At 36.4% G+C, this 16,086-nt stretch overlaps 1 protein-coding gene across 2 annotated transcripts in view; it reads right to left on the reverse strand.

Annotated features, from left to right (window-relative positions):
* Positions 1-16,086, reverse strand: part of LOC125228887 (cyclic AMP response element-binding protein A) — a 242,443-nt gene that overhangs the window by 125,622 nt on the left and 100,735 nt on the right. The window contains exon 2 of one of the 2 annotated variants that reach the window (XM_048133591.1): positions 2,973-4,304. The exons of the other annotated variant lie outside the window; for it this stretch is intronic. Within the exon in view, the coding sequence (XP_047989548.1) occupies positions 3,057-4,304 (1,248 nt within the window). The 3' untranslated portion in view covers positions 2,973-3,056. Of the gene's footprint in view, positions 1-2,972; positions 4,305-16,086 lie in introns of those variants that run through there. 2 annotated transcript variants of the gene reach the window in all.

Consider the following 16,086-nt stretch of genomic DNA (forward strand, 5'->3'; position numbering starts at 1 on the left):
CCAGCGTTCGTCCGGCGCACCACTATCGTTGCGCCCCGCTGACGCTCCGCTGCCGCTCCGCCTACGCTATCAAAACGCGCATGTGTGGCCGAGCTTTGAAGGTATGGAAGTCAAGTGTTTTCTGCGCACGAACGAACGGATGCTCGGTCAGAACAAGTGAAAGTTGAAACTGAAAATGCAGCATTAATGCGTTTTCACACTATCCGATCCGATATTGGATGTAGGACCAATATTATCCCATATATTTAAGCCGCCATCTTTGATTTTTGTCTTTGAGATCCATTGCGGACTGTTGAGGTTACTTACAATTCAGAAATAGATCAAATGGCGAATTGCGAATATTCACACCCTGTAAATGGGCCAGTTTTTTTCATAATCGTCCACTCCACTTTTTTTTTTATTTGGAAATTTGTATGTGGTTTCCACTTAGAATCGTGAGCTCTATCAATTGTAATAGGAGAAAAAAGTGTCCCAAGGTTTATTTCCCATTCCGTTACCATTTTCTCATACATTTTGTATGGCGGTACCGGAATGGAAGGTTCGAACAAGTCCCACGTTTCACGATTTAGGTCTATATACAGCGTGTCCCATGAATAGTTTCTTAAAAAAGAAGATCATATTTTTACAAATTACAATATTTCTTAACCTTAGTAAAATGGGTTCACTCCAACACTATCTTCAAAACCGATCTTTCTACACATTCATTGATTCCAACTTAATTAATAACCGTAACTTAAGTAAAACCATATACCTACCTTCTACAATGTTGTACCTTAATAATTGAATATAAGGTAGAAAAGAGCTTGTATTGTGAGCATCTAGTGTACCCGAGTAGGCCGTTCACACGGGGTTTCCCACGACAGACGCAATCTTATCAGATCTGATAGGATTCAACCGGGAACCCACGTGGAAACCGCCCTTTTTATACAAATTCCCCGTTATAAATACACAATCGTGGGCAAAAATGTTAAGAGTAAAAAAAATCTTATCCAGGTAAGCACGGACGCGTGATAAACGATATATCTAACGTCAGGCCGTCCTTTTCGAACTATTTGTAAGTTCGATAGGGACGCACTGTGCACCGCACTGATGCGATAAAGTTTATCCAACTAGTGTGCTACCCCCGCAGATACATACAAGGTGCTCGCGAGGAACCTGCATAACTTGAACCACGCGTTTCTGAGGCAAAAAGAAAGAAAAAATGTTATATGAATTTTAAAATTTTTCGCCAAAAAAAAAATTTTTTTTATCCATAAAGTTTGCAACTAAAATGAGTTCCTTCATTTATTTTTCTAAAAACCAAATCATTTGGAAGTTTTTCTTGTCACATTTTCACATCTATCAATGACTACTGTGAGACTATGCTCCACAATTGCGCATCAGCGCCGTTAAGAAACCTTTTCTACTGAGTAACAATACGGAAATGTTTTTCTTAAATTGGCAATAACTCTGAAACTAGACGAAATCTAGAAAAGTTTATATGACATTTTAGTCTTAAAATGTGACCAAGAATATGCCGTTAAAGTTATATGGGTTCCTCGCGAGCACCTTGTATATACCAACACACAACCAAATTGAGAAGTAAAAATACATACATAAAAACTGACCTACTTCGGCACTGGTCCCACCGCGAGCTGGTAAGCTATGAGCTATCGGCTATAAAAACGAACAAAAGATAATCACTCCCGTGTAAATAAAAGAGACACGGCGATGTTTATAGTTACTCGCCCAGCGGTGAGCTATCAAAATCGCCGTGTCTCTTTTATTTGCACGGGGGTGCTTATCTTTTGTTCGTTTTTATAGCGGATAGCTCATAGCTTACTAGTGCCTGGGACCAGTGCCTTCATGAGAGGTGTAATCCGTGTAATATATTTAGGCAATCAAAGAGACACTATACACAATAAATTGTTTGCATAATCGGCAAAATAATTGTAAGTGTAATTACACATCAAAATTATAAATTCGTGAAAATAACTGTTGCCTTCGTTATTACCCTAAGAACGACTCAATATTATATCGTAATACCTATCATCCTTTGAGGCATACTCTTTAAATGATTAAATATTAAGTTTAGGACTTACAAGATTGACTAAGCCCCACGGTAAACTCAAGAAGGCTTAATGTGTTGTGGGTACTGAGGCTTCTACTTAATATACAAATACTTAAATACATAGAAAACTTTGATTTCAAATTGGCTACCAGCAGGTGATACCTAAGTTTACTCTTTGGCCTCTAAAAGATATTAAAACATATAAATTTGTACATGTTACCTAAACTGTTCAATTTAATAGCGAACAACGTTATCGCATAAGAATAGCGTAAAAGAAAAATTTAAATAAATGCATATTTTCTTATCGCACATAGCAACAGTTTAAAACACTGCATCGCTACATGCAGTTCAGGTATGACACGCACCGGGGAAATGCATAGCTAATTTAATTTAAATGCATTTAGATTAAGTTTACTTATAATGCAGACTACAGTATATGATTTGAACATTTTTTTATAGCAAAATACCTGTAATAAAATAAATACAAATCATTACATTGTTTTGATATTTAATGTTATGTTTTAAAATAAAAATCTTACTACAAACTAAAAAAAAATCATTAGGTACATCAATGTAAAACGGAATTTAGATAAAGTCATTTTATTGGCACATGCTTACATATGTATGCACGATGCTTTCCACCAAAATAAAAACTACATTTTATCATTTGATAGGTTCTGACTTGTGCCTTAACCCCTGGAACGCCGTTGTCAAAAATTTGCTACTGAATTAATAACTTCAGTTTAAATATTTTTAAATTAAAGGAAAAATGGAAAAATTCACACCTCCGGCAGGACTCGAACCTGCGACCTTTGGCCTTGCCGGGGCCATCACGCAATCACCAAAGGTCGCAGGTTCGAGTCCTGCCGGAGGTGTGAATTTTTCCATTTTTCTTTTAATTTAAAAATATTTAATATCGCTCGCAGTTAGTTAGTTAGTTTTATTGGGCATTTTCCGCAAGTCGACATCCATTGTGCCTATTTTGCGTGAAATAGACGGGGTAGCACTACTCTAACCACCCCAGCTCCTCTACAAATCCTAGCAGTGTTTTCAGGTTGCTAATTACCTCTTTCAGTGTGTTTGGCGTACCTATATACTTACCTATATACTTGTTCCTATATACTTCTACCTGTTTACACTCTAGAAGAAAGTGTTTGGTGGTTTCTTCTGCTTCCATGCACGCTCTGTACATGGGGCTATCGGTTATACCTATGTTATTGAGGTGTTTGTTCAGTGTGTTGTGTCCTGTCATTAATCCTACTAGTTTGCGCAGTTGCTGTCTGGGAGTTCTGAGTAGGATTTTTGTAAGCTTTGTATTTGGTTCAACAAGAATTTCTTTGGTTTGTCTACATGTGTCTAACTCAACCCAGTATTTGTTGTGTAGCTGTTTGTAGTGTTGACTAAGTTGGTTTTTCCTATATGATACTGGTAGGGGTATGATGGGTTCGGGTCCATATGCAGGTGTGGCTGATCCTTCTCGGGCCAGTTCATCCGCTGCATCATTCCCTCTTGATCCACTGTGCCCCTTTATCCATTGTATTGTTACTTTGTTGTCCTCTTCGCACACTTCAGTGAGTCTTTGATGACATTCTAGTATTAGTTTCGAGGTAAGTTTTGGGCTGTATAGTGCCTGAAGCACTGATTTGCTGTCTGATAGTATCAGTATGTTTCCATGTTTTACCTGACGTCTCTTTATGGCATTGCAAGCTTCTATTATTCCTACACATTCAGCTTGGAATACCGTGCTGTGTTCACCTAGGGGTTTGGATATGTGTATGTTTAAGTCTTCTGAGAAGACTCCACACCCTGTTCCCTCTTTTGTTTTTGATCCGTCTGTAAATATTCTTAGATTTGTTTGGTATAGTCCTTCTTTTGGATCTTCTGTTAGCAATGTCGTATATTTTTTGCAGAAGATCGTGGTTTTGGGTATTTTGTCCACTGGCGCTTCTAGCATCGGCATTTTTGAGATCATGTCGCCATATATTATTTTGTGCGTTGAGTTAAGTTTTGTCCATAGGGTTAGGTCTTTCAGTCGGAGGGCTGTGGCTGCAGCTTCCTTTTGTATATATATGTGTAGTGGTAGGAGTCCTAGCATTATTTCTAACGCTGCTGTCGGAGTAGTTCTCATACATTCCGTTGTTGCTACACATGCTAGTCGTTGTGTTTTATTCAGCTTGTCTATCGCCGTGGTTTGCTTGGTGCGGGGCCACCATACAATAGCACCATAGCTGATCATCATCGCTCGCAGACGTTTCTGCATGATAAAAAACAGATTTAACCTTCAGTTTGTTAGTTACAGTTTACCTTGTATGGGACAGATCTGGAAGGCGTCAAGGCTAAATAATTATCAGATTATTAAATCTTATTTTAACATAAATCATGACTACTAATAACATAAAAATAATTAAGAATGAGAGAGAGAAAATTTTGTGAAAAAAAAAAGAAATGTTTACCTATTAGTAGTAGGTACTCTGACCTATTGCAATTTGCAAGTAAGTATTTAAGTATCCAAAATTAATAAAAAAATTTAAAGACAGACGCTGAAACTGTACTTAAACATACATTTGATGAAATCCGAAGTTTATTTAAAGAATACTGGTGGCTAATTAATTACATTTTCAATTATCTCAGCTAAACAATTCAATTTCATAAAGGGCAACTTTTGTCAATCTGTAAATGAAAATTAAATTGAAAGCTCAGTGTTGACCAAAAAAGAAGAATCCTTTTTAGGGTTCCGTAGTCAACTAGGAACCCTTATAGTTTCGCTATGTCTGTCTGTCCGTCCGTCCGCGGATAATCTCAGTAACCGTTAGCACTAGAAAGCTGAAATTTGGTACCAATATGTATATCAATCACGCCAACAAAGTCCAAAAATAAAAAATGGAAAAAAATGTTTTATTAGGGTACCCCCCCTTCATGTAAAGTGGGGGCTGATATATTTTTTTTCATTCCAACCCCAACGTGTGATATATTGTTGGATAGGTATTTAAAAATGAATAAGGGTTTACTAAGATTGTTTTTTGATATTATTAATATTTTCGGAAATAATCGCTCCTACAGGAAAAAAATTTGCGTCCCCCCCCCCCCCCCCCCTCTAACTTTTGAACCATATGTTTAAAAAATATGAAAAAAATCACAAAAGTAGAACTTTATGTCCTATAATATTTATTTATTTATTTATTTATTTATAAAGGCTTTCTAGGAAAATTGTTTTGAACTTGATAAGTTCAGTAGTTTTTGAGAAAAATACGGAAAACTACGGAACCCTACACTGAGCGTGGCTCGACACGCTCTTGGCCGGTTTTTTTATTAATGATTTTGTAAATAAGAAATAGGTACTTAGTATAATTGAAATTAATGAAACTAAACAAATATTGACATTATTTGAATACGTACCAAGAAACGTTTGGTTTGTTAATTTATTTAATTTCCTTTAATTATCTATAAAGGGCATTTAAAGTTTTTTATCGCATTCTACGAGTATTTATAATCTTACAGCCAAACAAAAATATGTCAAGGAAAGCGATTATTATTTATAATTTTACCTTAAAGAGCATAATTACTTATAATTAAGTAAGAATAGTTTAATAACCATCCTTATTCACTTATTGTTTATTATTGAAAATAAATTGCAAAAGAGGTAGGTAAATCGTTAATTACATACATACTTGTAATCCATTACTTAAAGCGTTATTCAATTTATTTATATCCATATCGGGATTCGAACCCCAGACCATCGAAGAATCTCTTATAGTACTCCTAACATACCCGTTTTAACTATTGATGTAAAAAACTGGGCTTATGGAGGACTGGACGGGACTAATCCCAATAAGGCATTACCCTTCCGAGTTGGAAGATCAAGTGGCAGCCGCATTCGTAAAACTAGCGCCTACGCCAAATCTTGGGATTCGTTGTCAAAGCGGACCCCAGGCTCCTATGAGCCGTGGCAATCGCCGGGATAACGCAAGGAGGATGATAATGGAGGAGTGGACAGTACACAATACTAGTTGATAGTTGGTATCTTATTAAAAAATAATTATTGGGATTCATCGTATATTTATCTTTTTATGTATATTGTTTTGAATTAACATGAATTTTAAACTTTAGAATCCCATTAAAAACAAAAATTCAAAAAATGTTTATAATGTGTAAAAGCAGCAAAAGTGATTAATTACTCAGTTAATAGTGGGTATTCATGTTGTCGTGTTTAATACGTCTCTCAAAGAAATTTCGGCAAGTTCAAATGTCAAACCAGACTGGTAACAGGTGCTCTCGTACCACTTTCAAGGCGGGACGGCTTTATACAACGTAGTGCAAATAAAAATACAAATATTATAGGACTTTCTTACACAGATTGACTGAGTCCCACGGTAAGCTCAAGATGGCCTGTGTTGCAGGTACTCAGACAACGATATATATAATATTAAATCCATACTAATATTATAAATGGGAAAGTGTGTGTATTTGTTTGTTTGTCCGTCTTTCACGGCAAAACGGAGCGACGAATTGACGTGATTTTTTAAGTGGAGATAGTTGAAGGGATGGAGACTGATATAGGCTACTATTTGTCTCTTTCTAACGCGAGCGAAGCCGCGGGCAAGAGCTAGTACTTATATACATAGAAAACATCCATGACTCAGGAACAGATATTTGTGCTCATCACACATTATAAATGCCCTTACCGCCTTAGAAAATATGTAAATTTTGATGTTTTGACTTGCATGTACCTTACCATCTCCATACCACTAGGTGTCCATAAGGTGTCCATAGGCTAATGTGGCTGGCTTGCGGGTCGTATATGGTATAAAAAAATGTAAATACATTTGAAAATAAATTATTTACTTACTTTAGTGTTAGTGCGAAGAAATGGATTGCGCTCCAGCTTTCTGTGTGTGTCGTGAAACAGAATGAGCGCCGTGTCAATAACGTCCCATAAAAAATTGCAATGAGAAGCTCATTTCTCATGATATTTGTTGTCATCTGTATTTTATATATAAGGTCCTAATTTATTAGATGCAGATATTATTACAGCTGATAGTACTCGGTCTCTGGAGTATATTAAACCGTGAAACATTATAGCTTTTACGATGTTTTTTTGGAGAAAACGGAAAAACAAATTTGCTACGTAAAAACACCCTGTTTATGTGATTATTAAATGAAAACTCATTGAACAGATTCTAGTACCTCTTTTACGTACCACTTAACTGTAACTGGCCACTTCAATGACATGTGCAGTTTTCCCGCCGAACCTTTACGACATTTACAACAAACAATTGTTGACATGACAGACAGTGTTATTGTGACATGTGATAATGCACATGATGATTTTTTTTAGACGAAATTATAATTAATTTTTTGTTAGGAAAATGAAATCAAAAAAGTTACATAAAAAGATTTCTTAATTTATATTTAAAGTTAATTATTTTAATGTAAAGTATCATGTGTTAAAATATCTGCAACTAATAAAGTAGGACCTTATATATCCTGTTCTTATTGAATTCCGTTAACTTTAAGGGAAGATTCTTTAGTTCAAATAAAATCAATTTCTCTAAGAAATTAGCCTCTTAATTCTTACGGTTATCGAATTAATAAAAAAGAAAAATACTGAACACGTGTGTGGCATCCCTTACCACTTCCTAATGTTATTTATTTTGACATGTGCCGTCAAACACTTGGCAATGACTTAAATGTTATGATTAAGGTAGAGGACCACACTAATTAATCCATTTATTATGTATGGAAACGAAAAAAAAATGTTTTTTTCGAATTTAACTAAAAGCGATACACAGGGTGGTTCCTGATGACGAACCTAACTGCGTGTCGAATTTAACGGAAAACAAAAAAAAACACAGTGTAGTTTAGTAAATACTTAAAGAGTAAACGCAAACAGTTTATAGTCGGATTATTATGAAACGATAAGTTTACTTATAAGTTTATATGGATGTGGATATTGAAAGTGTTGACCTGTTGACAAAGTTACACGAGGACGAACTGGATAACAAATTAATAGCCGTAATTATTTATGGCAGCATGTGTCCGATTTCACGCTAATTGGTATCTATTAACTGTAACAATAATAAACAATTGAGAGAGAGAATGAGTTCGTTTGCGATAAGATAAAGAGAAATATGTTTGATTAATTAGAAATAATATGATTCTAAACGCATGTGAGGCACATCATTGATGACTGGTATGGCCTAACGGGCGTGGCCCTGCCTGCTAAGCCACGGTCCTGGGTTTGAATCCCGGTAAGGCATTTGTGTGATGAGCACAGATATTTGTTCCTAAGTCATGGATGTTTTCTATGCATATTATTATATATCGTTGTCTGACCCACGACACCTTCTTGAGCTTACCGTGGGACTCGGTCAATAAGAATTTCCTAGCTAATATTTATATATTAGAAAAAGGTTTAGCGATAAGACCGCCTCTTGTTTTAATTCTTCTAAGTTGCTGTTTATACTTACTGTGTTGTTTCCTGTATAAGGGTGTGCAAGAATAGTACATTGTGCAACAAGGGGAGGAAGTTGAACATTACCAACGATAGTAAGTTAAATCGCGACGGCTTGCCAGAGCGATTTAAAGACTCGAGTTAGTAATATTCATACTCCCCGAGTTACACACAATGTTTTTCATCACACTAGCAATGTAAAAAATATGTAAATATATGTAAATAAAGTTAAGTACGGTACAAGAAATTTCATTATTTTCTTGGGAGAACGATTTTTCTATAACTCACGGTCCGCCTGCGTGCAATAGCACATTTAAAGTGCGGGTGTGATGAAAAGAGTACTTGTATTACATTGTCAAAGCAAGCACTGTACAATACGTTTTCTCAATAAATAATTTGTATTTATATAACTTGACTAACTTGTTGCTTAACGCCGTCCACGTTTGATTGAGAAGCGCACTGAGCGTTCGTGACTTTCACGCCACGCCACTAATTAACGATTTGACATTGAATTGAAGTTCTGACTTGAGCATTACTGTACTTTCTTTTCTATACGTTCTTGGATTTTAATACTTTTAATATGTGTAGAGATAAGTGTCCAATTTTTTGCTCTGTGTTCTCAAATGAATACTAAAGAAAATATGGTGAAGAATTTCATGAGGTATGAGCATAATGAATGTTATACATTTTAACAATATTTAATGTAGCCATTTCGAGTTTATTCAATTCTTTCTTTTATTTTTGACTTCATTGCGCATCAATAAAATACAAAGTCTTATGGTGCTCCCACAATGGCTGTTATAAATGTTATATAACATGGTCTGACAGGGACAGCGCGATGGCATTGACATTTCGTTGTTCTTGTCACACCGTATAATACCATATAATATCATGTCTTTTATTTTAACTTCACATAATATTACTTGTTTCAGAACGCAACATAAAACTTACGCGTCACGGTAGGAAAAATGCAGGCACATTTTACGGCAAAATTGTAGTGTTATCTAATTTATCTATTGTATTTATGTTCCAAGGACGGTAATCATATTTAATATTGGTATTATCTAGGTGTTTCTGTATGTATATAATGGCGGACACTCGTGTTATGTGGAAAAAAACATGTAAATGGTCACCGTCAAGGCTCACACAGGCACAATCCATACTAATATTATAAATGAGAAAGTGTGTTCGAATTGACGTAATTTAACCCCCGATGCAAAAAAGACGGGGTGTTATAAGTTTGACGTCTGTGTCTGTATGTCCGTCTGTCTGTCTGTCTGTCTGTGTCATCGTAGCTCCGGAACCGATGAACCGATTAAGATTTAGTTTTTTTTATTTGAAAGCTTAGTAGGGAGTGTTCTTAGCCACGTTTCATTAAAATTGGTCCACTCGGAGTGTCAGGGGTTTTTTCAAAAATTTAATTTTGTGGTTAGGTTATTTAATTGGAGATAGTTGAAGGGTTGGAACATGACATAGGCTAATTATTGTCTCTTTCTAAGCCCCTACTTCCCTAAAAAGGGGGGTAAAAGTTTGTACGGAGCATTCGGCAATTTATAATGTGAAAATGTGATTATGATTAATGTGAAAACGGTCTAACTATAGGTAGTCTGTGAGCCGCTTTATGTTAAACTGTTTAAGAAGAAGAAGAAGAAAATAATTTTATTCAGGACGTTAACAAAATTTCTTATGTCTATGATGCACACTAATAGGTATTGATATTAACGTCACTGAAAAGGTCTCCCCTCAGCATTTTGTCAAGTTACCTACCAGGTAACTTGACGCTGGTCTTCCGTGGAGACCTGTCCAAGCGATCGCACGCGTGTACTGAACATATAAAAAAAAACCGGTCAAGTGCGAGTCGGACTCGCCCACCGAGGGTTCCGTACAAACTTTCAAACTCCCCAGTTAAAATAATCTCATGTTTTCACATAACTCTAACGACTTGACTAGAAGACAAAAGTATAGGTACTAATGAGCATTATTGTGTATAGCGCCACCTCTCGGTGAATTCGCTAACTAATTTCCGCGACCATAGTATGTTGGTTTTTCAGGGATTATTCTTTGTAATGTTAACCGATTTAAACAATTTTTACTTTATTGGAAAGAAGATGATTTAAGTAACATCTCGTATTAATTTGAAGTACTATATACATCCGCAAAGGTGGGTAAATTAAAAGTAAAAATCTAAAAAGTTTTTTGTGAATTAAAAAAAAGTTTTCAAGATACAAACACGATTATATTTTTCCTGTAATATTTAGCATAAAAGCAATGTTTCCTAAAATTTTCATAATTTTTCGTTGGTAAACTTCGGAGATAAGGGGGGGAACGGTATTTTTTTTACATTTTCCTTTAAAATTCTTTTTTTTTCCACACCAAAAAAATTATAAAAAATAGTTTATTTACGTTCAATTTGAGCTCTTTCTAACGATACCCCACTTGACCTAGTAACTTGAAATTTACAGTTTGCCCCCCTTTCATTTTGGCCATTTTCTACAATTAAAATTAATAAATTTAAAAAAATTATACCTTCTATTTGTAGAGGTTTACAATGTTCACAACTATTCCAAATTTCAAGTTAAGTTCATTAGTAGTTCTCGAGATATTTAGGAATGTGACAGACGGACAGACAGACGGACAGAGTCGCACCATAAGGGTTCCTGTTGTACCTTTTTGGTACGGAACCCTAAAAATGAAACTTACGAGAAAACATTATAAACATTAAAACTAGATATATGTTTATGTAAACTGATCAACCTAACGACTTTACCTAACTGTAAATATTACGGGAATCCCGTTGAACCTAGAAGCATTTATTTTAATAACTTTAGCTAAAATGGGAGGTAGTAAAGTTTATATGAAAATTAATAGTAAATTTTATTTGCAGGAAACTTATTCACAACTGAGGAGTGTCTTTTCAAAAGGACTTATTTCTATAAGTCAACAAGGTTTATTTCTCTAGGAAGACATAGATAAAAATAACCTCTGTTGACGTATAGAAATAAGTCCTTTTGAAAAGACTCTCCTCAACTTCAATATCGATTTGCCAAACATTTATAAGTCGAAAACAGAGTCCTAAAAATAAATAAGTGTCTGTAATGAATATTAAATTATATTTCACTGTCTCAAATTACATATAGGAGTTCTAAAAGGCCGGTCATTTGCTACCACTCTAATGTTACAGTGTGCGTAAAGTCAGACCAAGTTTAGTTGACATCGATTTCGATAGAGCAGTCTTTTAAATTGTGACGTTTTAAACCACAGATGTCATATATACCATAGATCAAGCAAACGTATCTACTTAGCGTGTCAAATGAACTCAGTGAAATCCACTGAGTTGTCCGTCTTTAATCGCAGCTTGCAGCTTTGGGGCGTCAATTTTTGTAAGTTGAAGTCAATCAAAACATAAAAAATGCCTCGTTACGTGATATTCAATTGCAACAACACAAAAATTATGAACAATCGAGATCCTGAGACATATTTAAAATTACAGGCAAGAAACAACTTCAGTACAAAATTTGACACGCTCGGCCCCTATACAAATAGATGAACTTGTTTCTTCTATCTAGTTCTGTGTTTTAAACCCTAGCGCAGTCTGTATCAATACATTTGATAACAGAACTTGGTTTGACTAACTAACGAATTATTAGGGCCCATTTAGACGGTACGAGAACTCGTATACGAGTTTCATTACATTGCGTATTTGATTGGTGCGCTGAGTTGTTTGTAACCTCAACAGTCCGTAATGCATCTAAAATATCATGCGAGTTCGCATGCCGTCTAATTCAGCTTTTTTTTTTGACGGAGTGGGAATGATCTAATTCAGCCCTAACCCTAACACTCCGTTCCGTGGGGAACCGTCACCGTCGCATAGGTAAGTATAGTAGAATGATAGAGAGACAAAGTGTTTTATAATAATTGTTATCGTATCGTTTGTCACCTTAGTCACTGGTGTCCAAGAGCGACTATAAGGGCATTTTCAGAATTTGGGTCCCCGCAATTAACATAAGTTGTTAACAAAAATTAACTCGAAGTCAGTTTTGTGACGACAATTAAGCATAAAATCTGTCTAAAAATTTACTTTATTCACATTCTGAATGTAGATTATCGCTTAAAGTTTATGTAATTAACACAAAAACAATATTTTTATTGAAATTTCATTCTTAAGACGCCGACAACACCCAATGACCTTAACGCTAGCGTACGCCGGCTATTCGCATGGGAGTAAGTGAGAGCGCGATGTCACTAAAACAGGGTGGCTAGGTACGAAAAGTGCGGAAAAATATTAAAATAAAATAGAAGGATGCATTATTTGTGCAATATGTTTCGTTAGTGTTTTAGATATGTATATTTTTGTTATTGTAATATAAATTAAGGACAACTAAGTGAATAATTGAACGACATAGAACCGTTAAATGACGAACTCGACACCAATCTTTGCAATTTTTTTCTATCGAGCCGATTTCGTTAAATCGTGTATCGAGTACGGCTAGGCTATGTTCGTTGAAATATAATGAATAATAACATATACATAATTTACTTGCATTACTAAAACTAATAGTTTGTCTTAAAAAACTGCGCAAGTAACATCAATTTAGCGCAGTTGGGTGTTGTCAGCCCCTTAATTATCGTCACAAAACTGACAATGAGTTAATTTTTGTTTACAACTTACGCTAATTGGGGGGTCCCAAACTCTGAGAATGCCCATAATTGCTCACCGTCAGGCGATTCTACCCTTTTACCTCCTATCAAAAAGTTATCCATGCAAAAACGACCATAAAGATTTGTAAGCAGTAATCTTAATCAATGACACGGTCGCTTGTTCGATAAGAGCTTGGACAAAGCAAACATTAACGGAAATACCAATTGTGATAAGAAATCGAAGGTCATTACCTACTTATAAAGGCATTCTGACATTACCAATTTGCATTTTGACATTAGAATAATTACTAATTGATGTCATTTCTTTATTCACGAGTGCATTTTGATCCTACAGGTTAGGTACCTGGCCTCAGTCACAATCGCTTGCGCTTCGGATCGTAAGAACATTTAGCTAGCTCTCCATAACGCTCTTCTGCACTGACGCGAAAAGTCGAGACTGCGTTTAAATCACCATGTAGGGTCAACGATTTTCCGAGTTGGTCCGTAGTTACTAGTATTGGCGACTTGGCGTGAGTGAAACGCACGGCGAATGATAACAAAATTGCGTTATATGGGCATTTTCAAAATTTGAGACACCCCAATAAGCGTAATTTGTTAACAAAAATTAACTCGCTGTCAGTTTTGTGACGACAATTGAGCATAAAATCTGTCTAAAAATGTACTTTTTTCACATTCTGACTTTAGATTATCGCTCAAAGTTTATGTAATTAACACAAAACCATATTTTTATAGAAACTGCGTGAGTGTGTGCTTAATTATCGTAACAAAACTGACAGTGAGTTAATTTTTGTTAACAACTTACGCTAATTAGGGGATCCCAAATTCTGAAAATACCCATACGTCGTTTTGAAGCCAAAATTAAAGTGCCATAGACAATGTAGTACATTTATACTAAGTGTGTGTAACAATTTTGACAAAGTTTATCATTTTCTAGCTTCTAAAAATAGTAAAAATGTCGTAAAACCAAGTTTCAAATGACTTTTCCATAGAACGCTGCTTTTGTATCTTCTTAACGCTTGTTACGTATTAAACGATTCGAAACTTAAAAATATTAAATTAGTAACACGAATTTGTTCATTAACTTTACATTCATTATAATGTATTTTCCATACATGCATACTATTGACGTCTCTCCGGTATGTCATTACTTTTTAAACTTAATTTCAGAAACCATATTTCAGACCTAATCTAAACATAACAAAAAACCAGTATGTAGATATGCTTTTGACAAAGTTTATCATTGAATACAAATTAGCGTGAATAAAGGATAAAGAAAATAACGAGCCTTCAAAGTAAGGGCAATCAACCATAGCCATAACAGGTTCGCCGAAAGAGTTCGTTCAACCCGCGAGAGCTCCACAAGGTACAATCCCGAATATTGTACCTTGTTTGTTTTACTATGAGGGTACCACAGGGTACACAACTTGGGCCTATTTGACGACCAGTCTGGCTCAGTCGGTAGTGACCCTGCCTGCTGAGCCGCGGTCCTGGGTTCGAATCCCGGTAAGGGCATTTATTTGTGTGATGAGCACAGATATTTGTTCCTGAGTCATGGATGTTTTCTATGTATATAAGTATGTATTTTATCTATTTAAGTATGTATATCGTCGCTTAGCACCCATAGTACAAGCTTTGCTTAGTTTGGGGCTAAGTTGATCTGTGTAAGGTGTCCCCAATATTTATTATTATTATTATTTGTATGTCTTACCATATCTCGGGACCATGGGGTCCCGGACTTTTGGGAGGCATGTGTGGGGCCGAAGCCAACAGCACAGAGGCCCTTTTAGACACTTTAATCTAAAGGCAAGGGATACACCTGGCGGATACCATCCCCGAGCGCCCAATATGATACATCCGGAGATGGTCCCCGCCAGGTGTAAAGACTATTTCAGTGCAGCACTTTTGTGTTGCGATGGGAACTAAGGTCATAGGCTATTGTTGTGCAAGTTGGATGGACTGGATAATGGTCTATGGGGGGAGACTATCGGACACCTGCCATGACAACTAGTCTCAAGATTGTAAAAGACAGGCGGTGACTCGCCAACTCATTGAGTGGGCCCTGCAAAACGGCCGCACGCATGGTGCGACAACAGAGCAACACTTGAAGAGTGGCTGAAAGGTTGTCGAGAGGTGAGACTGCGGTAGCCAGATCCCGGTGATCCGTTCAGCAGGCCGCCGGCGTTATGACATTTTACACTTCCAACCTGGAGCATAGGTCCCGCTCTTGCGAATCCACTCTGGCCGGCCGGTTAAGGCAAGCGCAGAGGCGAGGGCTAGATGGAAGTGCCCTCTGGAATAGGGGTCCGCGGTGTCGCCACTCACCGTCAGCTCGCCACAATATTATTATTATTATTTGTTTTACTATTTACGGTGTGCTAACGTGTGATGTGATCATCTTGAATAGCGTGATAAACCAAATATAATTTTACTGTATTTTAGCAAAACGGCGACAAATCATCCGTACGTTTAACTTGCTAAGTGACAGGCAGTACGCTTACAGGAAACATAAATCATGTTTAGATGTTATTCGCCAAACCCTAAAAAACATAATGACAGCTAAAGAAGATCAACGTCACGTTGCAATATTATTATGTGATATGACACGGGCTTTTGATCTTTGCAATCATGATGTCCTTGAAAAAAAATTCCATCATATAGGTATCCGCGGGCCAAGCCTTAAGTTAATGCTGGACTTCCTGAGGCAGCGGCGCCAATGCGTTGCTATTGATAACGGCCGAACGAAATCCGATAGCGGAGATATTGATATTGGCGTGCCACAGGGGTCTTCGTTAGCGAATTTGTGCTTTCTGATCCAGGTAAATGATTTACCAAAGGTCGTGAATGGAGAAATGTACATCTTCGCTGATGATGCCTGCGACATCATAACCGCTGATACAATTCCGGCACTCGAAAACATTATAGTGTC

The sequence above is a fragment of the Leguminivora glycinivorella genome, chromosome 8 (genome assembly GCF_023078275.1).
Source record: "Leguminivora glycinivorella isolate SPB_JAAS2020 chromosome 8, LegGlyc_1.1, whole genome shotgun sequence".
Classification (NCBI taxonomy): domain Eukaryota; kingdom Metazoa; phylum Arthropoda; class Insecta; order Lepidoptera; family Tortricidae; genus Leguminivora; species Leguminivora glycinivorella.